The 26960-nt window shown below is 45.9% G+C and overlaps 1 protein-coding gene across 1 annotated transcript in view; it reads right to left on the bottom strand.

Annotated features, from left to right (window-relative positions):
* Itgam (integrin subunit alpha M) overlaps positions 1 to 25957 on the bottom strand; it is a 50679-nt gene extending 24722 nt beyond the window's left edge. Inside the window, exons 1-12 of the mRNA XM_052712264.1 lie at positions 25518 to 25957; positions 23766 to 23871; positions 18018 to 18121; positions 15842 to 15912; positions 15578 to 15695; positions 13919 to 14049; positions 13460 to 13605; positions 10983 to 11136; positions 9517 to 9667; positions 8773 to 8846; positions 8479 to 8608; positions 8063 to 8205 (exon numbers count right to left, since the gene is read on the bottom strand). Coding sequence (XP_052568224.1) covers positions 8063 to 8205; positions 8479 to 8608; positions 8773 to 8846; positions 9517 to 9667; positions 10983 to 11136; positions 13460 to 13605; positions 13919 to 14049; positions 15578 to 15695; positions 15842 to 15912; positions 18018 to 18121; positions 23766 to 23871; positions 25518 to 25545 — 1356 coding nt within the window. The 5' untranslated portion in view covers positions 25546 to 25957. The remainder of the gene's footprint in view (positions 1 to 8062; positions 8206 to 8478; positions 8609 to 8772; positions 8847 to 9516; positions 9668 to 10982; positions 11137 to 13459; positions 13606 to 13918; positions 14050 to 15577; positions 15696 to 15841; positions 15913 to 18017; positions 18122 to 23765; positions 23872 to 25517) is intronic.
* Between the last annotated feature and the right edge of the window lie 1003 nt (positions 25958 to 26960).

The following is a 26960-nucleotide window of genomic DNA, read 5'->3' on the forward strand; positions in this document are numbered from 1 at the left end:
CAAGACAATAAGAAACAGAATGGAGGGCAGGAACTACAGACAGAAGACAGTGAACAGAACAGGAGTGTGCACCAACACTGTGCCAAGTGCAGTTCAACTACACTCTTTAACCAGAACACGGAACCCATGAATGGGTTTGGAGTTTTTGTTTTGTTTTGCTTGTTAGATTATTTTATTTTATGTATATAGGTATTTCGTCTGCATGTGTCTGTGTACTAGATGTGTGTCTGGTGCCTATGGAGGCCAGAAGAGGACATTAGACACCCCCTGAACTGGAATTACAGATTGTTGTGAGCCCCATGTGGGCGATGGGAGTCAAACTGGTCCTCTCGAGAGCAGTGAATACTCTTAACTGATGAGTCAATTCTCCAGGCCTGATTGGATGGGTTTTTTAAGTTCAGTTACTGGCTACCCAAATTAGACCTTTAAGTGCAGATTTATGGGCATAGCTTGAAAGTGAAGGAAGAAGAAAAAAAGCTACTCCAAGTAAACAATGAAAGAGAAGGATACCACAGACTCCTTTCAGACAAAACGGGCTTCATGTCAGCCTGCCTTAGAGACAGAATCATGATAACAGAGAAGACAGTTCATCAAGAGAATGAAAACCTGAACAGACCAATAATTTGGAATGAGAGTGAATCGGTAATTAAAAAAAAAAAGACTTCCAACAAAGAGAAACCCATGGTTCACTGCTCCACTCTATAAAGAGTTAAAGAGCATCAGTTATTAGAGTTGAGGATGGTGGAGTCTCATGTAGCTCAGGTCGGCCTTGAACTCCTGAGCCTCCATCTGTAAAAGGATTACAGGTATCCGAAGCTCAAAAGAGAGGGAATAGTTCCAAAGTCATTTTATAAAGCCAGAATTACACTAATACTAAAGCCAGACAAGCACACAACAAAAAGAAAACACAGACTGCATCCCTTGTGACTACAGCTGCAAAAAAATTCTAAATAAAGTGTTAACAGAGTCAACCCAACAGCTCATTTCCAAATGGTACTCTGGGTCCGGTGGCACAGATGAGATGTGGTGATGTATCTGCCGAGTGTCCATGAAGCTATACTGCAAAGGAGGGAAGAGATGAAGAATAAGAAAGAAAAGAGGAGGAGAGGAAGCAGGGGAGGAGGTGGGGGAAATCATCAATAAAGTGATATATCACATCTCTAGACCAAACACGAAAAGTTGTGTGATCATTTGAGGGCAGGCAAGAAAACCATCTTATAAGATTCAACATTTCTTCATGACAAAATTCTAAATAAATTAGTTATAAAAATAATTTGGTGGGCAGTGGTGACACACACCTTTAATCTCAGCACTTGAGAGGCAGAGACAGGTGGATCTCTGAGTTCAAAGCCAGCCTGGTCTACAGAGTGAGTTCACACACCCCCCCACCCCCACCCACACCCACCCCCCCACACACACACACATATACATAATCTATGACAAACCAAAAGCAAACACCACCCTGAATGGTAAGAAACTTTTCTTTAAGAAGTTTTCTGTAAGATCTGAACAGCACTGTTGCTCAACACAGTATAAGAAGCCAGAAATTAAGGCACGGAAATTAAGCAAGAGACAGAAAGGAGGGCATCCAGACAGGACAAGAGGAAGAAAAACTTAGAAACATTATTCTCGACTCCATCAGAAATATTGTTAGAGCACATAATTTGGTAAAGTTAAAGGATACAGAATCAACATACAAAAGCAGCAGCATTCTAGGTACCAATAGTGAACCATCGGAAAACAATTGTGAAGAAATTAATACCATTTACAACAGCCATCCAAAAAATGATAGGTCTAGGGCTGGAGAGATGGCTCAGCAGTTAAAAGCACCTGCTGCTGTTCCACAAGAAACTGAGTTCAGTTCCCATCACCCTCACTGGACAGTTCACAACCACCTGTAACTCTAGTTCTAGGGCATCTCCTAGGATCCATGGAATCCTTGGGCATTTGAACACATTTACACAAACCACACATTTAATAAATTTTTTTAAAAAAATTAACAACTTTAATCCCAGCACTCGGGAGGCAGAGCCAGGCGGATCTCTGTGAGTTCAAGGCCAGCCTGGGCTACCAAGTGAGTTCCAGGAAAAGGCACAAAGCTACACAGAGAAACCCTGTCTCGAAAAACCAAAAAAAAAAAAAAAAAAAAAAAATTAACAAAAGGTCTGTAGATACAGCTCAGAAGATAAAGCACTCACTGAGCATGGAGAAAACTCCAGCACCATGCCAGTGGAGCCTGGTGGTACATGCCCATAATCCTGGTGGTACATGCCTGCAATCCTGGTGGTACATGCATGTAATACCAGCGCTTGGAAGAGGCAAGAGGATGAGAAATTCAAGGTCATTGTCAGCTACATAGAAAGTTCCAAGCCAACCTGGGGTACTTGACATCATCTCAAAAAAACAAACAAACAAACAAAAACAAAACCCTGGGAATGATTTGAAGCACAGAATGGAGGCTCTTTAAAATGAAAAATATAAAATATTGAGAAGAGATTGAAAAGAACATAAAAAATAAAAAGGCATCCCATGTTTATGAATTAGAAGAATTAGTCTACATTGAAATAAAATGGCAGTTTTAATAAAAATATTCTTTTAAATTCTAAAATTCATAAGAAATTAAAAGAAGCCCCAAATATCAAAACAATCATGAGCACAAAGAAGAAAGATGAAGGTACTACATACAATACTATAGGTCTGTCATACCTGGTATGGGCACATACCTGTAATCACAGAGCTTGGGAGGCAGAGACAAGAGGATCATTGTCACAGACAACACAGGCTGAATAGGAAGAATCTGACTCAAAATGTATATGTGTGTGTGTGTGTGTGTGTGTGTGTGTGTGTGTGCGCGCGCGCGCGCGTTATAAAATAAGCCTTTTATACACTGTGTGAATATATGTCACTATGGTTGGTTTAATAAACAAGCTGACTGGTCAATAGCTGAACAGGATAAAGTTAGGCGAGAAAGCCAAACTGTAAATGATGGGACGAGGAAGGGCAGAGTCAAAGAGTTGCAAGCCAGATGGAGAACAAATTGGACACACAAAATGGGGTAGAGGTAAAAAGCACAAGCCTTGGGGCAGCACATAGATTAATAGAAATGGGTTAAGTTGTAAGAGCTCGTTAGTAACAAGCCTGAGCTATTGGCCAAGCATTTATAAGTAATATTAAGTCTCAGTATGTTTATCTTGGGAGTTGCTGGCAGAACAGAAACTTCCATCTAAATCTATGGAAAAAAAAGCTTCTGTAATCAAAGCAGCATGACATCAGAATATAAATAACAATAAGCCAGGGGGATGGATGCAGAACCAACCATGTGGAGAAATCCACATTCTCACAGGTAACAGATTTTCAACAAAGGCCCCAAGGAGACATATAAAATGAACATCCGTTTAATAAATGTTATCACTTGAGAAACTATGTGCAGAAGAATGGAACTAGACCCCCTACCCCAGTCAATTCTAAATGTACTGAAGACCTAAATGTAATGCCTAAACTATGAAATTACTAGAAGAAAACATAAGGAACACTTAGGACCTTGATATGAGCAGGGCTAGGTTTCTTTATTAGACCCCAAAATGCAGACAACAAAAACAAAAATAGATGATGTGATGACTAACCTCAGTTGTCAACTTGACTGGACCTAAAATCAACTAAGTTGCAAGCCTCTGGGCACTGCTGTGAGGAATATGATTTTAATTCCATAAATAGCTCAACAATACACTTGTGTACTTAAAAAATAGTAAGAGTAGTAGTCACCTTATTTACAGTTTTAAGACAAAACATTCCCCTCCACTTTCAAGCACAAGGCATGCTGGAGACTTTGTAAAGGACCCTTTCAAGTTAAGGACACACCCTTTGGCCCCCAACTCACTGGGTTTTCAACTGTGAAAAGATGTCAGAGTCAGCCAGGTTCTGTTTCTGTATCTACTAAGGTGACTACACAGCTCTTATACCCTGTTTTTGTGACGAATTACATTGAGTTTTTTTTCAAAATGGTTTACATAACATAAATTCTCTGTTTTAAAGTACAAAACTTAGTAGTGTTCGGTATATTTATGTTTTGTAACCATCGGCTCTAAAGCCAGAACACTGTCCCCGGAAAGAAACCTTACGTTGGATAGTCATTCCCAGCATCCCCCTCACTTCACCCACTGGTGACAATTAACCTGCTTTTCATCTCTGTCTACTTGTACACTTGAGGTGTGTAATTGGTTTTGCTGTTGTTTTATTTGGGGTTTTGAGGCTGAGTCTCAAACAATATAGACAAAGTTAGCCTAGAACTCACTATGTAGCCTAATCTGACCTCAAACATGCAATCCTCCTGCCTCTCACATACTAAGATTTTCTACATGCACTACCATACCTGGTCTTGGGAAGTGGTCTCCTTCTTCAAGACTCTTTTGGTTATTCTGGGTCTCTTACATTTCCCCAGGAACTCTGACATCAGTTGGTCCATCTGAGGCATCTTAGGGCCACAGCCAGTTATCAACAGATATGGAATTACTTCAGTATTTTAATGTGTATGGGGGTACCTTGCGTGTATGTGTGTGTGTGTGTGTGTGTGTGTGTGTGTGTGTGTGTGTGTGTGTGTGTGTATGTATGTGTGTGTAAGCCAGAGGGCAACCTCAGTGGTCATTTGTCGAGGAATATTGTTTTAACTAAGCAATGATATGTTACTGCTGAGGGCTGCAGGAATATATCTTAAGAACTCAGCTGGTTATGGCAAAGTCACTACCTGAAGGGATCAAGGAATTCCTTCAGAGGAAGCCAAATTCCAAGGAGCTTTTGGTGTTACTTGGCTTGTTATATATATCAGCTGTATTCTGTTATGAAAATCATGTGTGCCTTCATAGTTTTCCCAATTGATTTTTCCCTAAGAAGGGCTAACAGTGTGGACTGATCACTCTCTGGACATACACATTCAAGGTATTTGGAGAACAGCCTTAGGAAAGGCTTCTTCTGGAATCAGATATCTCCCTTACCCACTTTCAAGGACTAGCAGTAATAACAGTCCACATGCAAGTCTCTTGATTTAAGGTAAATTCCACAAAGAGACAGTGCCTAGGTCAGGTGGATGTTAAGTAATAGTTTTACACAATTTAGCTTGGACCCTCCTTTCTTACAGCCTTACTAACTTTATAGACCTCTAACTCCTTACCTAACCACTTCTAGGAATATTTAGATAACCTGCGCTGACAGCTATGCTCAGCCAGAACCCCAGTTCAAGACTCCCTATAATTATTGTCATTGGCAGCATCTGGCCAGGTCCATCCCCAGATGGAGGAAAGTACCTTATCAGAGATACCTCTGTACTCTCTAAGAACATACTTAAGTATCCATGTAAGACCCTCACTCTATTCTCTAAGATGAAGAAGGAGGCTTAGACAAAGATATCTTAATATAGATAGAACCAGACCAGTTTCAAGCTCCCAGAAATGACAGTGCCAGACCCGGGAACAAGTACAAAGTCAGGAAGAGCCATCTAGTAACAACTAATTAACAAAAGAGTGCCCCAAATGCCAGACAAAAGCCAGGCCATTTGACGGTGACTGATTAACCACGGGATATCCCAACGCCGCCAGAGATGGCACTTCTCAGCTCCGGAGATGGGCTGTAAAAGTTCTAACAGAGCAAACGGACAAACTAAAATAAGATAACCTGGAGGCTCGGGAAGATTTAGCCAATTAGAATTGTACCCGTACTAACTCCCCCACAACCTAGAGGGACTCATGGTTTTTGCCTTTAAAAAGCAAGCCTCACAAAGAAAGGGAACTCCTCCTTGCCTCGCTGCGCTGTGATGAGTGAGTGCTTGAGACGAGTTCCTGCCAGGCTTGTACACCTACAATAAACCTTGCTGTTGCATTCTGGACATCCTTGGTCTTTGGTGGTCTCTCTGGGGGTGATTTGGGCATGATATCCAGACTACCTATTTGATAAGGTCGGGCAGATGTGCCAATTAAGCTTAACTTCCTCCTTTCCCAAATCTTTCCTCTAGTTCCAGATCTCCCTTTAACTATCACTAGAGGCATCTAGCTGTACACAGGTTGCCTAGCGACCAAGCACACTTTCCCCCACCCTGCAGAAAAACAACAGATAGCTTGGACAGATAGGAGCCACAGGAAAAAGGAAGGCAGTTTTATTTTCTCCCATTGACCTAGCAACTTATAGATTCTTAACATTTTCTACCAATCATGTTTGAGGTTATAGTTGAGCACATAAGATCCCTCTTCTTAGATATTACCCAAATTTAGCCTTTAGTTAATTCATTTCCCCATTAGTCACTTCTCTTTTGGGTTGTAAATGATCATTAACAATTACTGCCCCTCTATGTGATTCTTATCATCCCTCCATTTGACCCTGGAAGCCTGGTGGTCACTGCCTGAGGAAAATCCTTACCTGCCTTTATGACCCTGTAGAATTCAAGCCTGGTGACCTTGCTCAAACCAGGGGCTTACTGTTGCCTGGGTTTATAACTGGACTCCTGAGAGACTTGGGGAGGACTTAGAGACGGAGAACGAAGAGGGATAAGGAGGATTTTGACCAGAGAGTATGTTAGGACGAGATGGAAGGTGAGGAAGAGTCAGATGGGGAAGTCCTAGCTAGGTAAGAATGGGTGAAAAGGACCTAGATGAGGCAGAATTAAGATGAGAGAATTAAGATAGAACTTAGAGGGAGCAGTAGATGAATATAGAGAGAAATCAGGCAAGAAAGGAGCTAAGCACAAGAACAGAACTGAAGCTGTGTATATGTGGATGTTATCCCAGAGGAATTAAAGCAAGTGGACTATAGAGCTCGGTGTGCTGAGATTCTATTTCCCGAAAATAGTCCTCGGTGTTTGTAGTTCTCTCTCCTGAGCCCCTGGGAAGTATTAATATTAAAGCTGGACCCTCTAATATTATACAAGATGTTACATTTGTTTATGCTGCAGACTATTACTTTAACTGTGTAAAGGTGTATTACATTTGTTTATGCTATATTTGTTTAACTATGTAAAGATGTGTTAAACTTGTTTATGCTGCATTTGTTTAATTATAAAAAGATGTGTTGCTTTTGTTTCACCTTGCCTGCCTAAGGCACCTGATTGATCTAATAAAGTGCTGAACAGCTAATAGGTAGGCAGAGAAAGGATAGGCAGGGCTGGTGGGCAGAGAGAATAAAGAGGAGAAGAAATCTAGGCTCCAAAGGAGAGGCAAGAGAAGGATGAGGAGAGAACAAGGGAGACACCCGGGGCCAGAAGCCAGGCAGCTGCCAGCCAGCAGACATGAGAAGCAGTGAGAGTAAGATACACAGAAGGAAAGAAAAATAAAAGCCCCGAGGCAAAAGGTAGACAAAGAGAAACCAGTTAACTTAAGTTAAAAGACCTGGCCTGAAAAGAGCCTAAGCTAGGCCAAGCATTCATAACTAACAAGAAGTCTCTGTGCCATGATTTGGGAGCTGGTTGGTGGCCCCAAAGGAAAAGCCTGGTATAGCCATTCTTCAGCAACTGTCTACCTTGTTTAGTGATACAGTCTCTCATTGGCCTGGAGCTCACCAAGTAGGGTATGCTGGCTGGCCAGGGAACCCCAGGAGATGCCCTGTCTCCACCTTGCCAGCTCTGGGTTCACAAGCATGCCACCATGCCCAGTTTTTTTATGTGAGTTCTGGGCATCAAATTCACGTCTCAGTTATCACCCTCGCCCATCAACAGACATGGAATGCTTTCAGTATTTTAATACCTAATGTCGCTGTATTGGTTATGTCCTGACTGAATGGCAGCTCAAAAAACAAGTAGTCATAGAAAACTCTATGCAGGTCAAATATTACTAGTCATTGCTGGAAATGCTGAGGGTAGGACTAGGGATACAGCTCAGTAAAGCACTTGCCCAGCCCTAGGTTCAAACCCCAGTACCACAACACAAGAAAGAAAAACCAAAGGCAGGACATTCTCAGATGCAAAGCTGACCTGGGACTCTAACATAGAGCTCTCCAAAGACTACCACACATGCCATTGGTCTACCCTAGAATCTCAGTTCCTAGGCACCTCTGCATGTTTATGCTTCACACACTCTATATTTACCTGGCTGCCCTTGATATCAGCGTGGGGCTCCCAGGCACCAAAATTCTGTCTGAACATCACCACCAGGCCAGTATGCTGATATCGAGGTGCCCCTAAAACCAAGCTTTGGACCCGGCTCCTCAAGATGACTGCAGAAGCATAACCTAAAAAGAATGCTTTCAATAGGCAAAGTGTTTTCCATTGAAGATCTGGCCCTCCTTTCCACAATGCAGGCCCAGTCTTAAGTAGGGCAATAGAGCAGCCCTATGCCTGATGTGTTGGGCTAACTATTATGAACATAACCAAACTTAATTTAGATTTTTTTTAATCCTTACAGCTGTCCCAAGGGCCAACAGAAGAGCCAATAGCATCCATGTCAGCTGAGTGACATCACATCTTGACCCCTTCCTAGAGCAACTCCTGCCCTCCTCACTTACCCAAGTAAGCATCATTCATGTCTGAATCCACTCGGGTTGTATTGATGAAGGCGGCTTTGTCCTTCGAGGTGTACAGAAAGGCTCCACCTGCCCAGTCAAAGCTCCCCACAGTGCCCAGCAAGGGACCACTCTGGGGATGGGAGCATTACAGGACTGAGAGTGTGGAAAGAAAGGGCCAGTGATGCCTGTCAAACAGCCTCCCCATGAGAACCTGCCACAGAGAAAAGCCCCCAAACCCTTGCGCCTCTTCTTTCTTTTCGTGCCCCATCTTCACCCCCAATTTAAACCACTCACAGAGGTGATGGTAGCACTGAAGCCTTCTTGAGACATCTCATGCTCAAAAGAGCTGGAACTTCCTGTCTGAGTGCCTACAAGGAAGAAAACGTTCTGCATTAAAGCAAGGAGAAAAGCGTGGACCAAATACCCAAATGCTGTCATTGCCAGACAAAGGGAGGCGCCCATGTTGAACACGTGCACCTTACGGGAATGGCAGGCCTTCAGCGACCTCCCTTTTCTCAAGGAAGAATAGCGTTCTGAAGGTATCTAACCTCCCAACTTTTCCACAGAAGCCGTCATCCAGATTATACATGAAATGCCCTAATGTGGTCAGGTGTTGTAGCACACACAAAGAGGCTGAGGCAAGAGATTACCATGAGCTCAAGATCATCATAGGCTACAAGATGAAACTCTACCTCAAAAACGTGTCCCTCAAAAAAAAAGTCTCTAATTTGTAAATGTACTTGATAAATATTTATTAGACACTTTCTATGTACCACACACTATTCGAGGCAGAGGAGCCATGCCAGGAAATCAGGGCTCACAGCACATACACATTCTTGGAAAATTATTGTGTAGGATTTGAATCCACCATGCTACAGTTTAATCTTCCTATAGCCTAGATTTGATAATTAGAGTCAAAAATCTAGCTTTGCTTCTTTCGAAGGAAGGGAGCAAGTCAGACCCGAGTGGCAGAAGAAGAGCTGGAGGTGGGGTGGGAATGCTAAGTAGGAACTGCTGGTCTGCACTGGGCTGACTCACCCTCAATGGCAAAGATCTTTTCCTGAAGCTGGTTCTGAATGGTCTTCAGAGCTTCAAAGTTGTCCACTTGGAACACGTGATCATTAGCTGGCTCAGACGCGATGGTATCAAGCTCTTGGCGGGATTTCTTATTGTTGAAGGCATTTCCCACCTGTTTCCAAAGAGCAGAAGCTAGACTATGTATTCTCCGATGGTAGCAGCGGCATCTAGCAAAGACAATTCTGAACAAAGGAATCTGAAACTTCTGTCAAATAAAGAGTTCACCAGAAAGCACTTAGAACAGGGCTGCTGGGGACAGTCAGGTTTGTGCACCACAGGGAGCAATTTGGTGTGCAGATTGTCATCCATTTGTTACGCCATTCCTTCTGGTAGGGGGCTGACATCCCCAGCAAAAGAGAATCCTCTTTAAAATTATGCTTTTAACTCTCCCCTCCCCACCCCCCGTGCGCGTGCATTCATGCGTGCGTGCGTGCGTGCGTGCGTGTGTGTGTGTGTGTGTGTGTGTGTGTGTGTGTATGCATGTGTCTTTGTGTGGGTCCATGTACAGGTGGGCTGGAGGCCAGAGGCGTCAGATCCCTTGGAGCTGGAGTTGCAAGCTTGTCATGAGTCACCTGCCCCGAGGGCTGGCCCTCTAGAAAAACAGTGAGTGCTCTTACTGGGCCATCTTTCCAGCCCCGAGAGAATCCCTGTGATAGGGGGAGGTCCTTCTTACATGCCATTCTACAAGTTCATACCTTTCTCTATGTCATACAGGGTGGCGCGCAAGTGTAGCGGCACTGGTGAGCCTCACACTTTACCTCTTTCTGTACCCAAGCCCTTTTCCCAAATTTTGCCACACCCACCCACTCATGGACAGTCCTGCCCAGCTCACTGTCTCTGCATCAGCCCATGATTGGTACCAAATGTGATGCTAACAGAAACTAGTCAAAAGCACCTGCAACATCTGTCTCCTTTCTCCTCAGCCTTTCTCATAAGGGGATCCCTGGGGGGGGAGGGCACCGGAGAATGAGACCCAGTGAGTAGTAGAGCCAAATTACCAACTTGTCCCCAGCAAGGCCATCTGCCCAGCAGACAAGCATAACTGTCATCCAAAAGTGGATCCAGCAAAGGCAAGGTCGGTAGATCTGCCCACCAGCCTGCAGCTAACGGCAGATATGTGAGCCTTGCTGAGACCAGGAAAACAATCCGGCCAAATTACAAGCTGACTTATATTAAGCTACTGAGGGCTGGAGAGATGGCCCAGCCATCAAAGGCTAGGCTCATAACCAAAAGTGTTGAGCCACTGAATTTGGGATGATTTGTTATATATACAGTATTATTGTGGTGTAGATATGTGCTAGCAGTGTGCATGGCCCAGCAAAGGCCTTTGCCTCCTTTTCATTTTACTAATATTTGCAAAATGAAGACAGGACACATCAGTAGACAATCTCCAGAGAAGTACCAGGCCCAGTATCTACATTTCCTACCCCAATGACATAGCGAATGATCCCTGCTTTGTCGGCCTCAGGGATGACATCCTCATAATTCAAGGAATCACCGAATTTTTCTCCATCTGTGATGACAACTAGGATCTTCACAGCATTCTCCCGGGCCCCACTAGTTTTCTGAAACAGTTCTCTTCTGTACAGAGAAGAGAATGGCAGAAGCACAAATAGACAGAGATGTTGTTAGCATCCGGCATGAAACAGCACCAAAGTCCCAATCACAGCTACAGCTGAGCTCTGTCTGTCAAGGTGGGGCTGCCTCCTCCTGAGTTTGACTGTTTTTGTCTTTATGTTTTGAACACAGAGTCTGGCTGGGTCTCAAATTGGTGATCCCCCTGACTCTATCTCCTGAATAACAGGCCTGCACCACCACATGCAGGCTCCTCATTACTGTTAAATATAGAAAAAATGTAAAGAAATAAAACCTCTTCAGTCCATCATTAAATCTTACCCAGAATACTATACAAGCTTTCTAATTCATTTTCCTACACATGTGTTGTGGGGAGAAAGTGGGGTGGGGTAAAATATCATACCTCAGCAGCTGTCTATTGTGGATATTAATTTAAGATGTGTTACATTTGTTTATGCTGTGGAATATTTGTTTAATAATGCAAAGATGTATTGCATTCTTTTATGTTGCATTTGTTTAACTCTACGAAGCTGTGTTACTGTGCCTGTCTAAAACACTTGATTGGTCTAATAAAGAGCTGAATGGCCAATAGATGGGCAGGAGAAAGGATAAGTGGGGCTGGCAGGCAGAGAGAATAAGTAGGAGAAAAAGAGCAAAGAGGAAGAAGGAATGAGAAAAGAAGGAAGAGGACATCAGGGGCCAGTCACCCAGCTACACAGCAAGCCACGGAGTAAGAAGGAAAGAAAAGATATACAGAAATAGGGAAAGGTAAAAGCCCAGAGGCAAAAAGTAGATGGGATGATTTAAGTTTAAAAAAAAAAAAGCTAGAAATAAGCCAAGCTAAGGCCGGGCATTTATAAGTAAGAATAAGACTTGGTGTGTGATTCATTTGGGAGCTGGGTAGAAGACTCCCCTGACCACCAAAGAGTAAAGAGTAGTGAAAAAACAAACAACAGCTGTCCACCTTGTTTTGAGGCAGGGTCTCTCACTGTCCTGGCACTTCAAGCTCCAGGGATCCTCCTCTCTGTGCCTCCCTCCCTGGCATTAGGATTCCAAGTGAATTGCCACTGAGTCTGGCTTTTCTACATGGGTTCTGGGGATGGAACTCAGGTCTAAGGTTTGCATTGCAAGCCCTTTATTAACCAACCTATGTCCCCTGCACCTCATCTTCTTACTCTCTGTCCAACACCACAATCCCCTCTGTACACAAACAAAAAGCAAAGCCATCTTAGAAACAAAAAAGACAGAATGTCTCCCTCCTGCTTAAAACCTGCCGTGGGACAGTTAGCCACACTGACTAGAAAGTTGCATTTGGTGAGGACATGGATTTAACCTACTTTAATTTCGTCTTTTTGTTGTTTTGTTTTGGTTTGGTTTGGTTTGGTTGGTTGGTGGGTTGGTTGGTTGGTTGGTGGGTTGGTTGGTGGATTGGTTGGTTGGTTGGTGGGTGGGTTGGTTGGTGGGCTGGTTGGTTGGTTGGTTGACTGGTTGGTTGGTTGGTTGACTGGTTGGTTGGCTGGTTGGTTGGTTGGTTGGCTGGTTGGTTGGTTGGTTGGTTGGTGGGTTGGCTGGTTGGTTGGTTGGTTGGTTGGTGGGTAGGTTGGTTGGTGGGTTGGTTGGTGGGTTGGTTGGTGGGTGGGTTGGTTGGTTGGTTGGTGGGTGGGTTAGTGGGTTGGTTGGTGGGTTTGTTGGTGGGTTGGTGGGTGGGTTGGTTGGTTGGGTGGGTGGGTTGGTGGGTTGGTTGGTTGGTTGGTTGGTGGGTGGGTTGGTGGGTTGGTTGGTTGGTTGGTTGGTGGGTGGGTTGGTTGGTTGGTTGGTGGGTGGGTGGGTGGGTTGGTTGGTTGGTGAGTGGGTTGGTGGGTTGGTTGGTTGGTTGGTTAGTTGGTTGGTGGGTGGGTTGGTTGATTGGTTGGTTGGTGGGTGGGTGGGTTGGTTGGTGGGTTGGTTTGTTTGTTTGTTTGGTTGGTTGGTTGGTTGGTTGGTTGGTGGGTTGGTTGGTTGGTGGGTGGGTTGGTTGGTTGGTGGGTTGGTTGGTTGATTGGTTTCTTACGGTGCTGAAGGTCCATCCCAGCAACTTCCATTGGTTAGGCCAGCACTCTGCCAAGGCCACATGCCCAGAATAGTTTCAAACCATCTTTCCAGCCATGTTCTTGTTGCCTCATTAAACTGGTGCTTTTAACTGCAGCCTGTGTTTACATGAACATTCTTCAAACAGTTTTGCCCTCTGGAAAATACGTCACCCGTCCCTGTCTGAGCAGCTCTCTTGCCCTTCACCCTCTGGCTGAAAGTACCATTGTCTCCATCTCCGGAAGCAAAGATGTCAACTCACACTACTCTGCGGATCCCTGTGGCGGTTTTTGTCCATCCTCTCAGCTGAGATATGTTGCTCACATGTGACCTCGGGTTAGGTTTTTTCTTGAAATCGTTAAAGTTGAAGTGAGTCTGGAAGCTGTCGGAGTACTGCATCAAAGAGAACTAGGGACAGGGCACCTGGCATTACACCAGAGAAAGTGCCCACCCCCCGCCCACCCACCCCCCACACACAGACTGTACACATCTTTTTGACAATACTAGAGCTCAGCAAGACTGACGTGTGGGTTTCATCCCCCTATCAATTAATGAGGGCCACCTACTTGAAAGGAGCCAAAGAATGCTAAGATGGCAACCAGCACGGGAGAGAAGAGCATGGAGAGGTAATACTACCGTCCAACCCCACATTTGTGTCCATCCAACAGCCTGGTTGTCATGAATCTGTCAGCCTTAGGTAGGGCTACCCAGCAGCCCTCACCAAGGTTTTAGACTTTATGAACTGTTCCATCACAGTTGAGACAAACTCCTTCATCTTCTGAAAGTCTCTGGGGTTAATGCTACCAGAGCCGTCGATCAAGAAGGCAATGTCACTCTCCTGCCGAGGACATTCTAGGCAAGAGGTAAAAAGAATAGAAATTAGTTAAGTAATTAGAAACGTCATCTTTGGATGCCAGCTCTCAGCTGGACAATAAGGGACACACACACACACACACACACACACACACATACACACACACACACAAATATAAAACAAATGCTTAAAAAAAAAGTGGGCATGGTGGTGCACACCTTTAATCCCAGCACTTAGGAGGCAGAGGCAGGCGGATCTCTGTGAGAATAGCCTGGCCTATATAGTGAGTTCCAGGATAGCCAGGGATATGTAGAGAGACCTTGTCTCAAAAAAATAAAAAAAAAAAGAAAAGAAAGAAAAAGAAAGTTATAAAAGAAAAAAAAAGACTGTTTTATAATCAGCTTAGGGCTGCCAGGCAGTGTGGGAAAGTGGTTTGAAATGACTATTCAACCCCTCAATTTCGTTCTCAATCAGCAAATGCCTAGGAAACAGGTCTGTATTAGGAAACCACTCATCCCCAACCACTGACAACAATATACTTGAATAGTCCCTATGGTGGTTTGAATGAGAATGGCCCGCATAGGCTCATAGATGTGAATGCTTGGTCACCGGGGAGTGGCATTATTTGAAAGGATTAGGATGTGTGGCCTTGTCAGAGGAACTGTGTCACTGGGGGGTGGGCTTGGAGATTTCCAAAGCCCATGCCAAGCCCTGGGTCTCTCTCTCAGCTAGCAGATCAGGATGCAGTTCTCAGCGACTTCTCCAGCACCACGTCTGCCTGCATGCCGCCACGCTCCCTGTCAGGATGATAATGGACCGACCCTCTGACACTGTGAGCCCGCCCTCGGTTAAATGCTTCCTTTTATAAGTGTCCCTTCACAGCAGTACTGACCAAGACAGCCACCCTCCTCCTGAGTAGGAGAAGCACTGTTAGATTTGTTTCGTCATTTGAGACAGAGTCTCCTGTAGCCCAGGCTAGTTCAAACTCACTATGTAGCTGAAGATGACCTTGAACTTCTGACCCTCATTCCTCCTTCTCCCGAGTGTTAGGATCACAGGTGTAGGCCACTGCACCTAGCAGAGCTGGATTTTTTTTTAAAGATTTATTTATTATGTATACAGTCTGTCTGTATACTAGAAGAGGGCACCAGATCTCATTACAAATGGCTGTGAGGCATCATGTGGTTTCTGGGACTTGAATTCAGGACCTCTAGAAGAACAGCCAGTGTTCTTAACCGCTGAGCCATCTCTCCAGCCCTGGATTTTTTTTTTTTTTTTAAGATTTATTTATTTATTATGTATACAGTGTTCTGTTTGCATGTATCCCTGCAGACCAGAAGAGGGCACCAGATCTCATTACAGATGGTTGTGAGCCACCATATGGGTGCTGGGAATTGAACTCAGGACCTCTGGAAGAACAGCCATCTCTCCAGCCCCGATTTTCTTTTTAAGTTACTTCAAAGGACTAGAATATGGCAGAGGTAATGAGCTGTTAATTCTAAAACAGCCTGAAAACAATTCTCAGCCCTGCCTCCCGTCCTCAAGTCTCTGCCCAAAATGACCTACCTCTGAGAGCCTGTGGGAACTGCTGGGGTGGCCTGAGCAGGTTGGAGCCAAACAGGAAGCACAGTCCACTCGCATATATATTCTCCTTGCAGTCTTGGTGCACAGTGGGGCCGCAGGCCTGAGGGGCAGAGTGCCAGTCAAGGGGCTGCCCCTGCCCCCGGCCCACCATCGCAGAACCTCCACCCTCCACAAGCCCTCCACCCCAGCATCCCCAGGCCTCCCACTTCTCCCCTCAGAGCCCTCTTCTGACCCAGGGTAACTCACCAGCAGCTGAGAGGGGTCTGGAGTGGCAGCCAGGGACAGACCCAAGGACATATTCACAGCCTCTGGGGGCACTGAGAAGACAGACACACGCACAGAAGAGCTGTGAGATGTGGGGTATGTGTGCGCTGTGTGAAGATGTATCGCTGTGATTGGTGTGATAAAGAGCTGAATGGCCAATAGCTAGGCAGGAGGTATAGGTGGGACTCCTGGGCAGAGAGAGCTCTGGGAGGAAGAAAGGCGAAGTCACCAGAGAGATACGGAGAGGAAATAGGAGGTACACGATGGAAGAGAGGTACCGCCGCCACGTGGCAGAACATAGATTAATATAAACATGTTAAGTTATGAGAGCTAGTTGAGACAAGCCTAAGCTAAAGGCCAAGCTTTCATAATCAATAACAAGTTTCTGTGTCATTATTTGTGAGCTGGTGGCCGACCAAAAAGCTTGCCACAATGAAACAGTGACATGAGAGACACACATACCCGTGTTCACTGTCTTGCTCACAATAGCCAAGCACAGAAGCCGGTCAATAGATGACTGAAGAGAGAAAAATGCCGTCTACACAACAGAGTCGCATCCAGCCACAAAGAACAACGAAATGATGTCATTTGCATACAAATGGATAGAATTAAGAAAGGTAAGATTTAAAGTGTGGGGGAGCATTCGGAGTACAGGCAGCAGGAAGAGGCAGGAGATTAAAGAAGGTAAAGAGGGTGAAACGATCGAAATATATTATACACATGCATAAAAATGTCAGCCAGGCATAGAAAGGAACACCTCTAATCCCAGTGGCTGGGAGGCAGAGACAGCAGGATCTCTGTATATGTGAGGCCAATCTGGTCTACACAGCAAGTTCCAGGCCAGCCAGGGCTCCACAGCAAGACCTGGTGTCAAAAATAAAAAATAGCCGGGCGGTGGTGGTGCACGCCTTTAATCCCAGCACTCGGGAGGCAGAGGCAGGAGGATCTCTGTGAGTTCCAGCCAGCCTGGTCTCCAAAGCGAGTTCCAGGACAGCCAAGACTACACAGAGAAACCCTGTCTTGAAAAACTAAAAAAATAAAATAAAATAAAATAAAAAATAAAGGCTAAAAAAGACACTGTGATAATGAAGCCCAATTTCAGGAATGGAGGTGTGGCCCCGCTGGTAGAGCGTGGCCCAGCATGCACAAAGCTTGAGGCCACGTGTGGTGATGCCAATACTTGGGAGTGAAGCAGGAGGATCAGGAGTTTAAGGCTGTCGATAGCTACATAGCAAGTTCGAGGCCAGCTTGGGTAGCAGAGACCTTGCAGAGAGGTGGGGAGAGGGGAAGAGAGGGGTAGAGGGAGAGAGGGACAGGGAAAGGGAGATAATTCTCTCACGTGATATAACATATACTATTTATGTCTACCTGGGAACAGGAGCATTGGCTCAGTCAGTAAAGTCACTATCATGAAAGCTTGAGGGCCTGAGTTTGGGTCCCCAGAACCCACGTAATAAAGTGGGTGAGGTCACACTCATCCGGAACCCCAGTGCTAGAGAGGTGGAGGCAGAAGCAGCCTTGAAATTCATTGACCAGATATCCCAGCAGTCAAGGGTGCTGTTTGCTCTTCTAGGACCTTGGTTTGGTTCCCAGAACCTACATAGCAGCTCACAACTGTCTGTAACTCTGGTTCCAGGGGATCTGACACTCTCTTGTGACCTCCCTGGGCACCAGACATGCATATGGTACATATACATACATGGAGGTGAATATTCATACATGTAACATAAAAATTTAAAAAAAGAAAGAGAAAGAAATTCATTGCCCAGACAACCTAGGCAAACCAATGAGCTCTTGACTCAAAATAAACAAGGGAGCATGCAATCAAGAACGACACCTGATGGCGACGGTGGCCACCACAGGTGGCGCACAGAGCACATTCTCCTGCAAGCACACGTGCATGCACCACACGCATCCAAAATATTTAAATATGAATTGTTTTAGCAAAAGAGCTGCCAAGAGTCGCTTCAGCCTGGGAGACACAGGGTAGACTATGAAAAAGGAGCACAGCAGGGCTGTCTGAGGGGTCCATAGACAAGGCTAGGAAGCCAGGTGCTATCTGCCCAGCAGAGATGAACAGGTTACAGGAATGCCTGGGAAAGCAGGTGTGTTCACAGGAAGACTCCCGTCAGGAGCCAGAGGGAGAGCCGAGACTCACCTTTCAGGGAAATGGGCTCACACCTCCTGGTGCTGTAGTCACACTGGTAGAGGGCACCTGTTTGGTTAACATCTTTTACCTCTTGGGGGGCTGCAACAACCACTCTGTAGAAAGGGGGGTAATAAAGAACCCTCTGAATGTATAGAAACAGTCCTATCTTCCAGAGGGAAGTGAGCTTCCTGAACTCCCATAAACAGAAGGGGAAATTAGCAATGAAAAATAATGTAAATCCTAGAACGGGAAGGTTCTTTCTAAGAATGACACAAAACTCTGAATTTTTAAAAATGGGTTTAAAGAACGATCGCGTGAAGTTAGGATGGAAAGGGGTGGGGTGATAGGAGAGAATGGACCAGGAGGGGAGACGGAGGTTTGCTCAAAATACATTATAAACACATAAGAAATTCTCAAACAATAAAAAATGGATAGTTCAATGACATAACCATTTTAAATAAATGTACAACTATGATAAACGATTACAAGCAAAGTCAAAAGATAAATTGGGGCAAACTGGGAAGGGGAGACTTGAACTTACACCCCAGGTCACCTTCCTCTGGTCTGTCAGTTCCTAAAAACCAGGGAGGGGAAGAGTAGAAAATGGGGAAAGAGAAGAAGAAAAGCACCAACAGACGAGGCTGCTGTGGAACAAGGGCTCTGGGCCCAGAAGGGCCACTGCCACCTTGAACTCTCAGCAGCTGTTTTTACCCGGAAGAGACAGGAATGAGATCTATCGATCCATCAACGCTCCATCTGGAGGGGAGGGGAGGGCTCCCGAGGCTGTTAATGGTTGGCTAGGAGAAAGGTCCTTTTGTAAGTTGTTCATGCTCCTACGGGTAACCCTTTACCTGCACTATAGAAGCAACTCCAGGGAAACACTGGCTCACAGAACTAGACCTGGACAGAGTCATTCCTTAGTCTGCTGCTGATGCCCTACCTGCGGGGAACTTGTGTTCAGGCCTCTCCAGAGAAAGGTCCCTCAACAGAAGGACCTCTCATAAAGGAGAAAATCAGCTGGTGAGATGGCTCCAGTGGGCGAAGGTGCTTGCCACACAGCCTGATGTCCCGAGTTCAATCCCTGGGACCCGTGATGGAAGGAGAGAACCGCCTCCCAAAGGTTGTCCCCTGACTACCATATGTGCGCGCGCACGCACGCACACACACGCGCACACACACACACACACACACACGCACACACACACACGCACACACACACACACACGCACACGCACGCACACGCACGCACACACACGCACGCACACACACGCACGCACACACACACACACACACGCACACACACACACGCGCACACACACGCACACGCACGCGCACACGCACACACACGCACGCACGCACGCACGCGCGCGCACACACACACACACACACACACACACACACGCTGTACATGCATATGCTATTAGATCATGGCCCTGTACCTGATTACTCTAGGAGGCCAGATCTCACAGCCTAAAGAAATCAGGCCACATCCCCCTGAAGCTGTGCCTGTGGTCTTATAACTAATCTACCACCTAACCATTGCCTGGCACCCCATTCTGCTCATCACATATACCACCCCACACTAAATCATGTGCTGCAAAACTTCCCATTATCTCCTGAAAAAATATAAAAGTTGAGCATTTTTCTTTGGCTTCTGGGATTTCTCACAGTTTTCCTCTGGGCCTCCCCCACCAACCTATCATGACAACTATCTGTCTCTCTCTTTAATCTCTCTCTCTCTCTCTCTCTCTCTCTCTCTCTCTCTCTCTCTCTCTGGTTTATTTGTTTGTTTGTTTGTTTGTTTGTTTGTTTTTGAGACAGGGTCTCACTATGTCACTCTGGCTGTCCTGGAACTCGTTGTATAGACCAGGCTGGCCTTAAACTCACACAGATCTGCCTGCCTTTGCATCCTGAGTGCTAGGATCAAAGGTGTATATCACCACACCAAGCTAAGAGTGTTTTTTAATTATATGTGTGTTCGTATCCCTGTGTGGGGGTATATGCATGTGAGTTTAGTGTTTGAGGAGATTGGAGGCACAAGATCCCCCTGGCCACTCCTTTCTTCTATCCACCATACACAATAATAATAATAATAATAATAATAATAATAGTCATCTTTAAAAAAATAAGGGGAGTAGAGAGATGGTTCAGCAGTTAAGAGCAGTGGCTGCTCTTCCATAGGACCCAGCTTCAATTCCCAGTGCCCACACAGCAGGGGATAATGGATCAGGAAGAGCTAAGAGAGGGGTAAGTCCAGAGAGGGGTAACCAACAATAGAAACAGAAAGAAAGCGGTGGTGGCGCACGCCTTTAATTCCAACACTTGGGAGGCAGGGGCAGGAGGATCTCTGAATTCAAGGTCAGCCTGGTCTACAGAGAGAGTTCCAGGACAGCCCGGGCAATGCAGAGAAACCCCATCTTGAAAAACAAAACAAAACAAAAGAAGAAAGCAATATGGAAACCAACTACTCTAGAAGCTTCCTAAAATATATACACCGTATGTATGTGTGCACACACATACACACATTTTTATTTTTTTCTGTGTATGCAACTCACGCATACACTCCCACACAGATACACACACATATAATTTTTTAAAATTTAATATATATATGAAATTTATAAGGAGTTACCCTATAATGAGGGAGGCAATTCCTCTCCCAGACACCAGGAGCTATCAAAAAGCCCAGAGAGCAGCTATGACTCCAGTTCCAAGTCTTCTGCTGCCCTCTTCTGGCCTCTTCAGGCACTGCATGTCCATGGTGCACAGATTACACTCAAACTCTCACAGTTAAAATAAATAAAATCTTTTTTGAGAAAAAATAATTTTTTTAATGTTCATCATCTTTATCTATCAGGGAAACGCAAATTAAAACTACTTTGAGATTTCATCTTACCCCAGTCAGAATGACTAAGATTTTTTAAAAATTACAACAAATGCTGACGTGAAATTGCTGTTGGTGGGGGTGTGAACTGGTGCAGCCACTCTGGAAATTAGTGTGGAGGTTCCTCAAAAAGATCAAAAGAGATCTACCACGAGACCCAGCTATATCATGTCATGTCTGGGCATATACTCAAATGGCTCCATTTTCTTATACAGAGATCCCTGCTCGTCTATGTTCATGGCTGCTGTAGTCACAACAGCCAGGAAACGGAAACAGCCGAGGTGTCCCTCAACTAAAGGATAATGAAAGCGTGGTACATACGTATACATAGTGCGCTATGATTCCGCTATGAAGAAAAATGAAATTTGCAGGGACATGGATGGAGCTAGAAATAATCATTCTGAGTGAGGTAACCCAGACCCAAAAAGACAAATGCCACATAGTCTCGCTCATATGCAGGTGCTGTCTTTGAATCTTTTGGATGTATATGTTTAAACTGGAGTGCCAATAGAAGTCAGGAAAATAATAATGGATCATGGCAGGGGACGGTCAAGGGAGAAGGCATAGAATGAAGGTGGTGTGGAGAGAGAAGGGAGGTAACGGAGCAGGAGCTAAGAGAGGAGTGAGTGTGGGGAGGGGTAACTAACAATAAAAACCTTTAAAAAAAAAAGCAAAACTAACTACTATAGAAACTTCCTAAAATATATACATCACACATATGTGTGTATATCACATGCACATACACACACACAAAAAAAAATTATATGGTGTTAACCTATAATGAGGAGGGAATTTCCTCTCCCAGATACCATGAGCTATCAAATAAAAAGTCCAGCTATAAAGTGCCTCATTTTGAGTTGTTGGTCAGTGGGATCCCATAGACTTCCTCCCTAAACATCACAGGCTGTTGCCATTGCTCTTGGCTACCCTCCAGAGTTTGATGGCAATGACTCATTGCTTAAGACGACGCATCCTTGAGACATAGAATATGGAGAAATCAAGTGGTACCGAGCTGGAAACTTCATCCCTACTGGCCAGCTGCCATGGTGCTGGAAAGCTCTACGCATATTACCATCAGAGAAAAGTAATCAAATGCTTTACACAGCTGTGGACCTTTTGGTTACAATAAGGACTGGCCTGGCAAGATATCCAAGTGTGTACTGGTGTAATAGCGGCATGAATGTTATGGGAGTGTGTTTGTTTTACTTTCTGTCAACCTAGACATATGTGGGAAAGGGTCATCTCAATGAAGGAGTTGCCTCCATCAAATTGACCTAGAAGGGCATTTTCTTGACGGGTGGCTTGATGTGAGACCTGTGAGCAACGCCACCCCTGGGCAGGTGGCTCGGAGTTGCTTAAGAAAGCAGGCTAAGTAAGCCAATAAGCAATATTCCTCCAGGGCTTCTGCTTCAGTTCCTGCCTCTAAGTTCCAGTCTCTAGACTCCTGCCCTGGCTTCCCTCAGTGGACCATGATCCGGGCTCTGTAAGCCAAATCAACCCTTTCCTCCCCAAGTTCCTTTAGGCCATGATGTTTTATCAGAGCAGTAGAAACTCAGATGAGGAGCAACCAACCACCACTTTCTACTTGCATTAAAGTTCTGCTCCACAAGACAAAATTCATGTCTAGTACTGTTAACTGGGTCAAGATTACTGTAGCTAGGTAAGTCATAGGCCCAAGGGGAGAACTACCTACTATTAGTCTACTAAGTGGGCACAGAATTAAACTTCTTTCTAAGTTCTTAACATGACACCCGTAGATCAGTGCATTTCTCAGTGCTCATTAGAGAAGCTTCCTTTTAAGTAGATGACAAAGACTCACAACTGTTCCATTCCAGAGAATAAGGGAGTGGAAGTACCCAGCTCTAAACGAGACATCTATACCACGTGCTTCCTCTCAAGGCTCCGGAATCATTACAGACAGGAAGTGGAAAGATGATGAGAGCTAGAGGCGATGGAAAACTGTTCTCTGGACATGACAACACTGTTGCCATATGAACTCGGCCTCGGCAACTGCAGACACCAGCACTTTTGCACTCTGAAAAGATTATTTCCATAATGAATCCCAGGAAACATTTCTCTAAAGGTAAGTGTTTTAGGCTTAATAGACCATAGCCCCTTATCATTTCTCTTTATTCTGTGATAGCAAGTGAGCAAGGTAAGATTTATTTTCATAGCAGAGACATGGTTCAGTGAGTAAAGGCACTTGCTTCAAAACCTATGAGCTAAGTTCATCCTTAGGGCCCACATGGAGAAACCAACCCACACAAGCAATTCAGACTTCTGCACATGCATGCTGTGGCATGTACACACACACACACACACACACACACACACACACACACACACACACACACGTCTTAGAAGTATTTACGGTAATAACATATGGTTATTACCGTACATGTTCAATGAGGTCATAACTTGAACATAGCTCATGCTACAGCTTGAGGGTAGGGAGGTGGGCAGCAGTTAGGAGGTAGATAGAAAGAGATAAAAATCTCTCCTGAAGAACTACAAGAAGCCAATTGTCAGGATCACTCCTAGGAAGAGAAGGACGGAGTAAAAAACACATTTTGCTCTCAACTTTCTCAGATCTTGTGAATTTGGAATCCTGAAACCTCATTACAGATTCAAAAAAAAGGAAAAAAAAATCAACCAAGAGGGCCAGGGGTGTAGCTTAGTGGTAGCAAGCCTTGGGGTTCATCCCTAGCAAAGAAAAGAAAGAGAGAAGGGCAGAGGGAAGGAGGGAGGGAGGGAGGGAGGGAGGGAGGGAGGGAAAGAAACCTCAATAAGGAAACTCTTATTTTTTTCCCCTAACTTTCAGAGAAGCACCAAGACGGGCCCCCTCCCTGCCCCCGCCGCCGCCAGGCCTTTACCGAGAGTCACCGAGCTGGACCACACTCTGCCCAAAGCCTCTTGCATTCTCTTGGAAGGTCATGGGATTTTCAGTGTCCAGATTGAATCCGTGACATAAGGCTAGGGCTGGAAAGACAACAGGAAGTCAACGCAAAGGAACCAACACGGTTAAGAGAACAGCACACCTTTCCACTCGTGACCTTTTCCTGACCCCATTCACTGAAACTTCGACAGTCAGGGGCCGGGGTCCACACGGTGGTGGGACTTGTCTGGTCGGTTTTTGAGACAGAGTTGTATATTACCCGACCTAGAACACTACAGTGTAACTCTGGATGACCTAGACCTCCTGAGCCTCCCGCCTCCACTCTACCTCCCAAATGCTGGGGGTGCAGGGGGTGCAGGGCTAGGCCACCACACCACGGTCCGTTCTCTTTTTCTACAGAGGACCAGACAGTTAAGCGGAACCCAGCACTGGGGGGATGGGGGAGCAGAGGCAACAGCCGTGCCACAAGTTTGAGCCCAGCCTAGTCTCGGTAGTGAGTTTCAGACCAGTCAGGACCACATGGTAAGACCATGGAGGAAAGCTTTTGGGGACAGGGTCTCACACAGCCTAGGCTGGCCCTGAATGCCTTCTGAGGTGAAAACCATCTTGAGCCCCGGATGCTCCTGCCTCCACCTCCCACTGCTAGAATCACAGGTGGGTACCACCACGTCCAGTGGTCTTGGAGATCAGATCTAGGGCTTCATACAGACTAGGGAAGCCCCGGGCCTCAGATCCACCAACGTTTCATCAAGGGAATTCAGACTGTAAGCTGTTATTACTATTTCTGTGATACAGGATTACTCATGTGATGAATGAGATTCTTGAGGAGTGGCATTTCACTCAACTAGGAGTAAAGTTAGTGTCCTCTGTCAGCAATGAATGATAAGTGGTCATCTTCAAAACAGGTGACAGCTACCTTGAACCCGTACCAAAGGTGCTGATTCACAGCTCAAGGGTCTATAAGAGCCTGTAGGAACAAACCAGTCCCTCTCTAAGCCCACAAAGGCCTCTTCCCCCCAGCTGTCACAACCACAATGATTTACACAACAATCAAAGGCCTTGGTTAGAAATTTTCCTTCCTCTGCAGGTCTCAAGCAGTTCTTCCCCTTCCTGACTCACTCCCAACAACACAGACATGAAAGGAAAGGACCTCAAACCGCTTTTTGATTCAGCGGCATTCGCACTAGGTCCTTGTTGACTAGAACTTAAGGCTAAGTGGGTGGAACACAGGAGGAAACACTCTGGAAGCAGAGAGCACACCTACGTGCTCCCTGGTGCTGTCCGCATCTCTCTGTACCTCAGTAGCCTCGTCATGACAAATAGTCTTGCAGAGTCAATGGATTTAGTCCCTCACCCATGCTTCCCTGACCACCCCTCTGGAAGAGAGTGTCTGCCTCCACTCTATTTCTCCTTGAATCATTTATTCTTCCCTAAAGCCCTTTGCCTCTCCCCACCTAACTCCTTCCCATGCTCTGCCCTTTCTCTCCACTTGTGCACCCAAAAGATCCCCTCCTCCCCATCCTGGAGACCCCCTAATTCCTCCTCCCCACCCTGGAGACCCACTAGTCCCTCCTCCCCACCCTGGAGACCCCCTAATCCCTCCTCCCCACCCTGGAGACCCCCTAATCCCTCCTCCCCACCCTGGAGACCCCCTAATCCCTCCTCCCCACCCTGGAGACCCCTTAACCCCTCCTCCCCACTCTGAGGATCCCCCAGGACCCAGACATACCTGTCACCAGAAGAACTTTAAAAGTCATGACTGAAAGAAACAAGCCCCTGGGAGACCTGTGAACTGTGGGGCGGCAGGCACCACACAGATATTGAGGAAGCCACCAAGACCAGAGGAGTAAAAATAGAGAAGTAGGAGGCAAAGCCTACGAGCCAGCAGCGAGCCAGCGAGCGAGCGAGCGAGTGAGCGAGTCGGAGGAAGAGGGCGGAGGCACTGCAAACACCCAGCCCTGCTTAGCCGTGCTCAGGGACAGCGTGGCCTGCTCTTCCTAGCAACCCCGGTTCCTGACCCAAACCATGAAGGTCACCACCCACAGGTGCCATCTGACACTCATTTCCCCTAGGATAGGTCAGATGCTACGAAAAGTAAGTCGGGTAGATGGCAGTGCCAGGCTGCTCTGGTGGGACCCACGTCTGCGCGACTGGTTCCCGGGACCCACCCGGAGACTCCAAATCGTCTACAGCTCCAGTCCCAGGGGATCTAATACCCCCTCTGATCTCCAGTGGCACTGCACACGCATGGGCACGCACAAGCATGCAGATAAAACACCCACACACATAACATAAAATTAAATCTCTTTTTAAAAGAAATAGCCAGGAGATGTTAGTCCAGCAAGACGGCTCAGCGGATAAAGGTGCTTGCCATTCAGCACGGAGTGCCTGAGTATGGTGAGATATTTAACCACTCCTGTCTTGTTAGGTATGCATTTTATTCTAGGTTTTTGGTTTGGTTGTTTTGTTTTGTTTTGTTTTTGGTTTGGTTTTTTTTTTTTTTTTTTTTTTTTTTTTTGAGGGTTTCTCTGTGTAGTTTTGGTTCCTGTCCTGGATCTCACTCTGTAGCCCAGGCTGGCCTTGAACTCAGAGATCCGCCTGGCTCTACCTCCTGAATGCTAGGATTACAGGTGTGTGCCACCATATTCAGCCAAGAAATACCCTGCCGTCTTAACTGCCATGACAAGCAGCCAGGACTTCTTCAGATGCGGGGGAGGGGATGAGTGACACATTTGAGACCCTGGGTCTCCCGAGACCCTGGGACTAAACTTACTTAGCTGCAGAGGCATCACCACAGCCCTTTTCAGGGGCCTTGCCGTTGTGCCTGGACAAGAAGGGAGAGGCTCTGTCTCTGGATCCTGCTAAGGTCAAACATGGCAGGAGAAGAAGGTTCTTCAGCTCACAACAGCAGAGTGAGGAGGGGCTGGCGACCAGACGCAAGCTTCCAACACCCTCCCCACCTTAAGGGTGGATCTTGAAAATTGTCAATTTGATCGGATCTGGAATCAACTAAGAGCCTCTCGGTGGATCTCCGAAGGAATTTTCAGAAATGACTAACAAACAAGATGCCCCTCAGGGTGGCTGGCACTGTCTAACGGGTGTCCCAGATATAAAGAGGTTGGAGGGAAGACAGCATGGCTTGCCCACCTGCCCTCACATCTCACTAGTGGGT

Source organism: Peromyscus californicus, unplaced genomic scaffold (assembly GCF_007827085.1).
Source record: "Peromyscus californicus insignis strain IS unplaced genomic scaffold, ASM782708v3 Scaffold_4__1_contigs__length_199733344, whole genome shotgun sequence".
Lineage (NCBI taxonomy): Eukaryota > Metazoa > Chordata > Mammalia > Rodentia > Cricetidae > Peromyscus > Peromyscus californicus.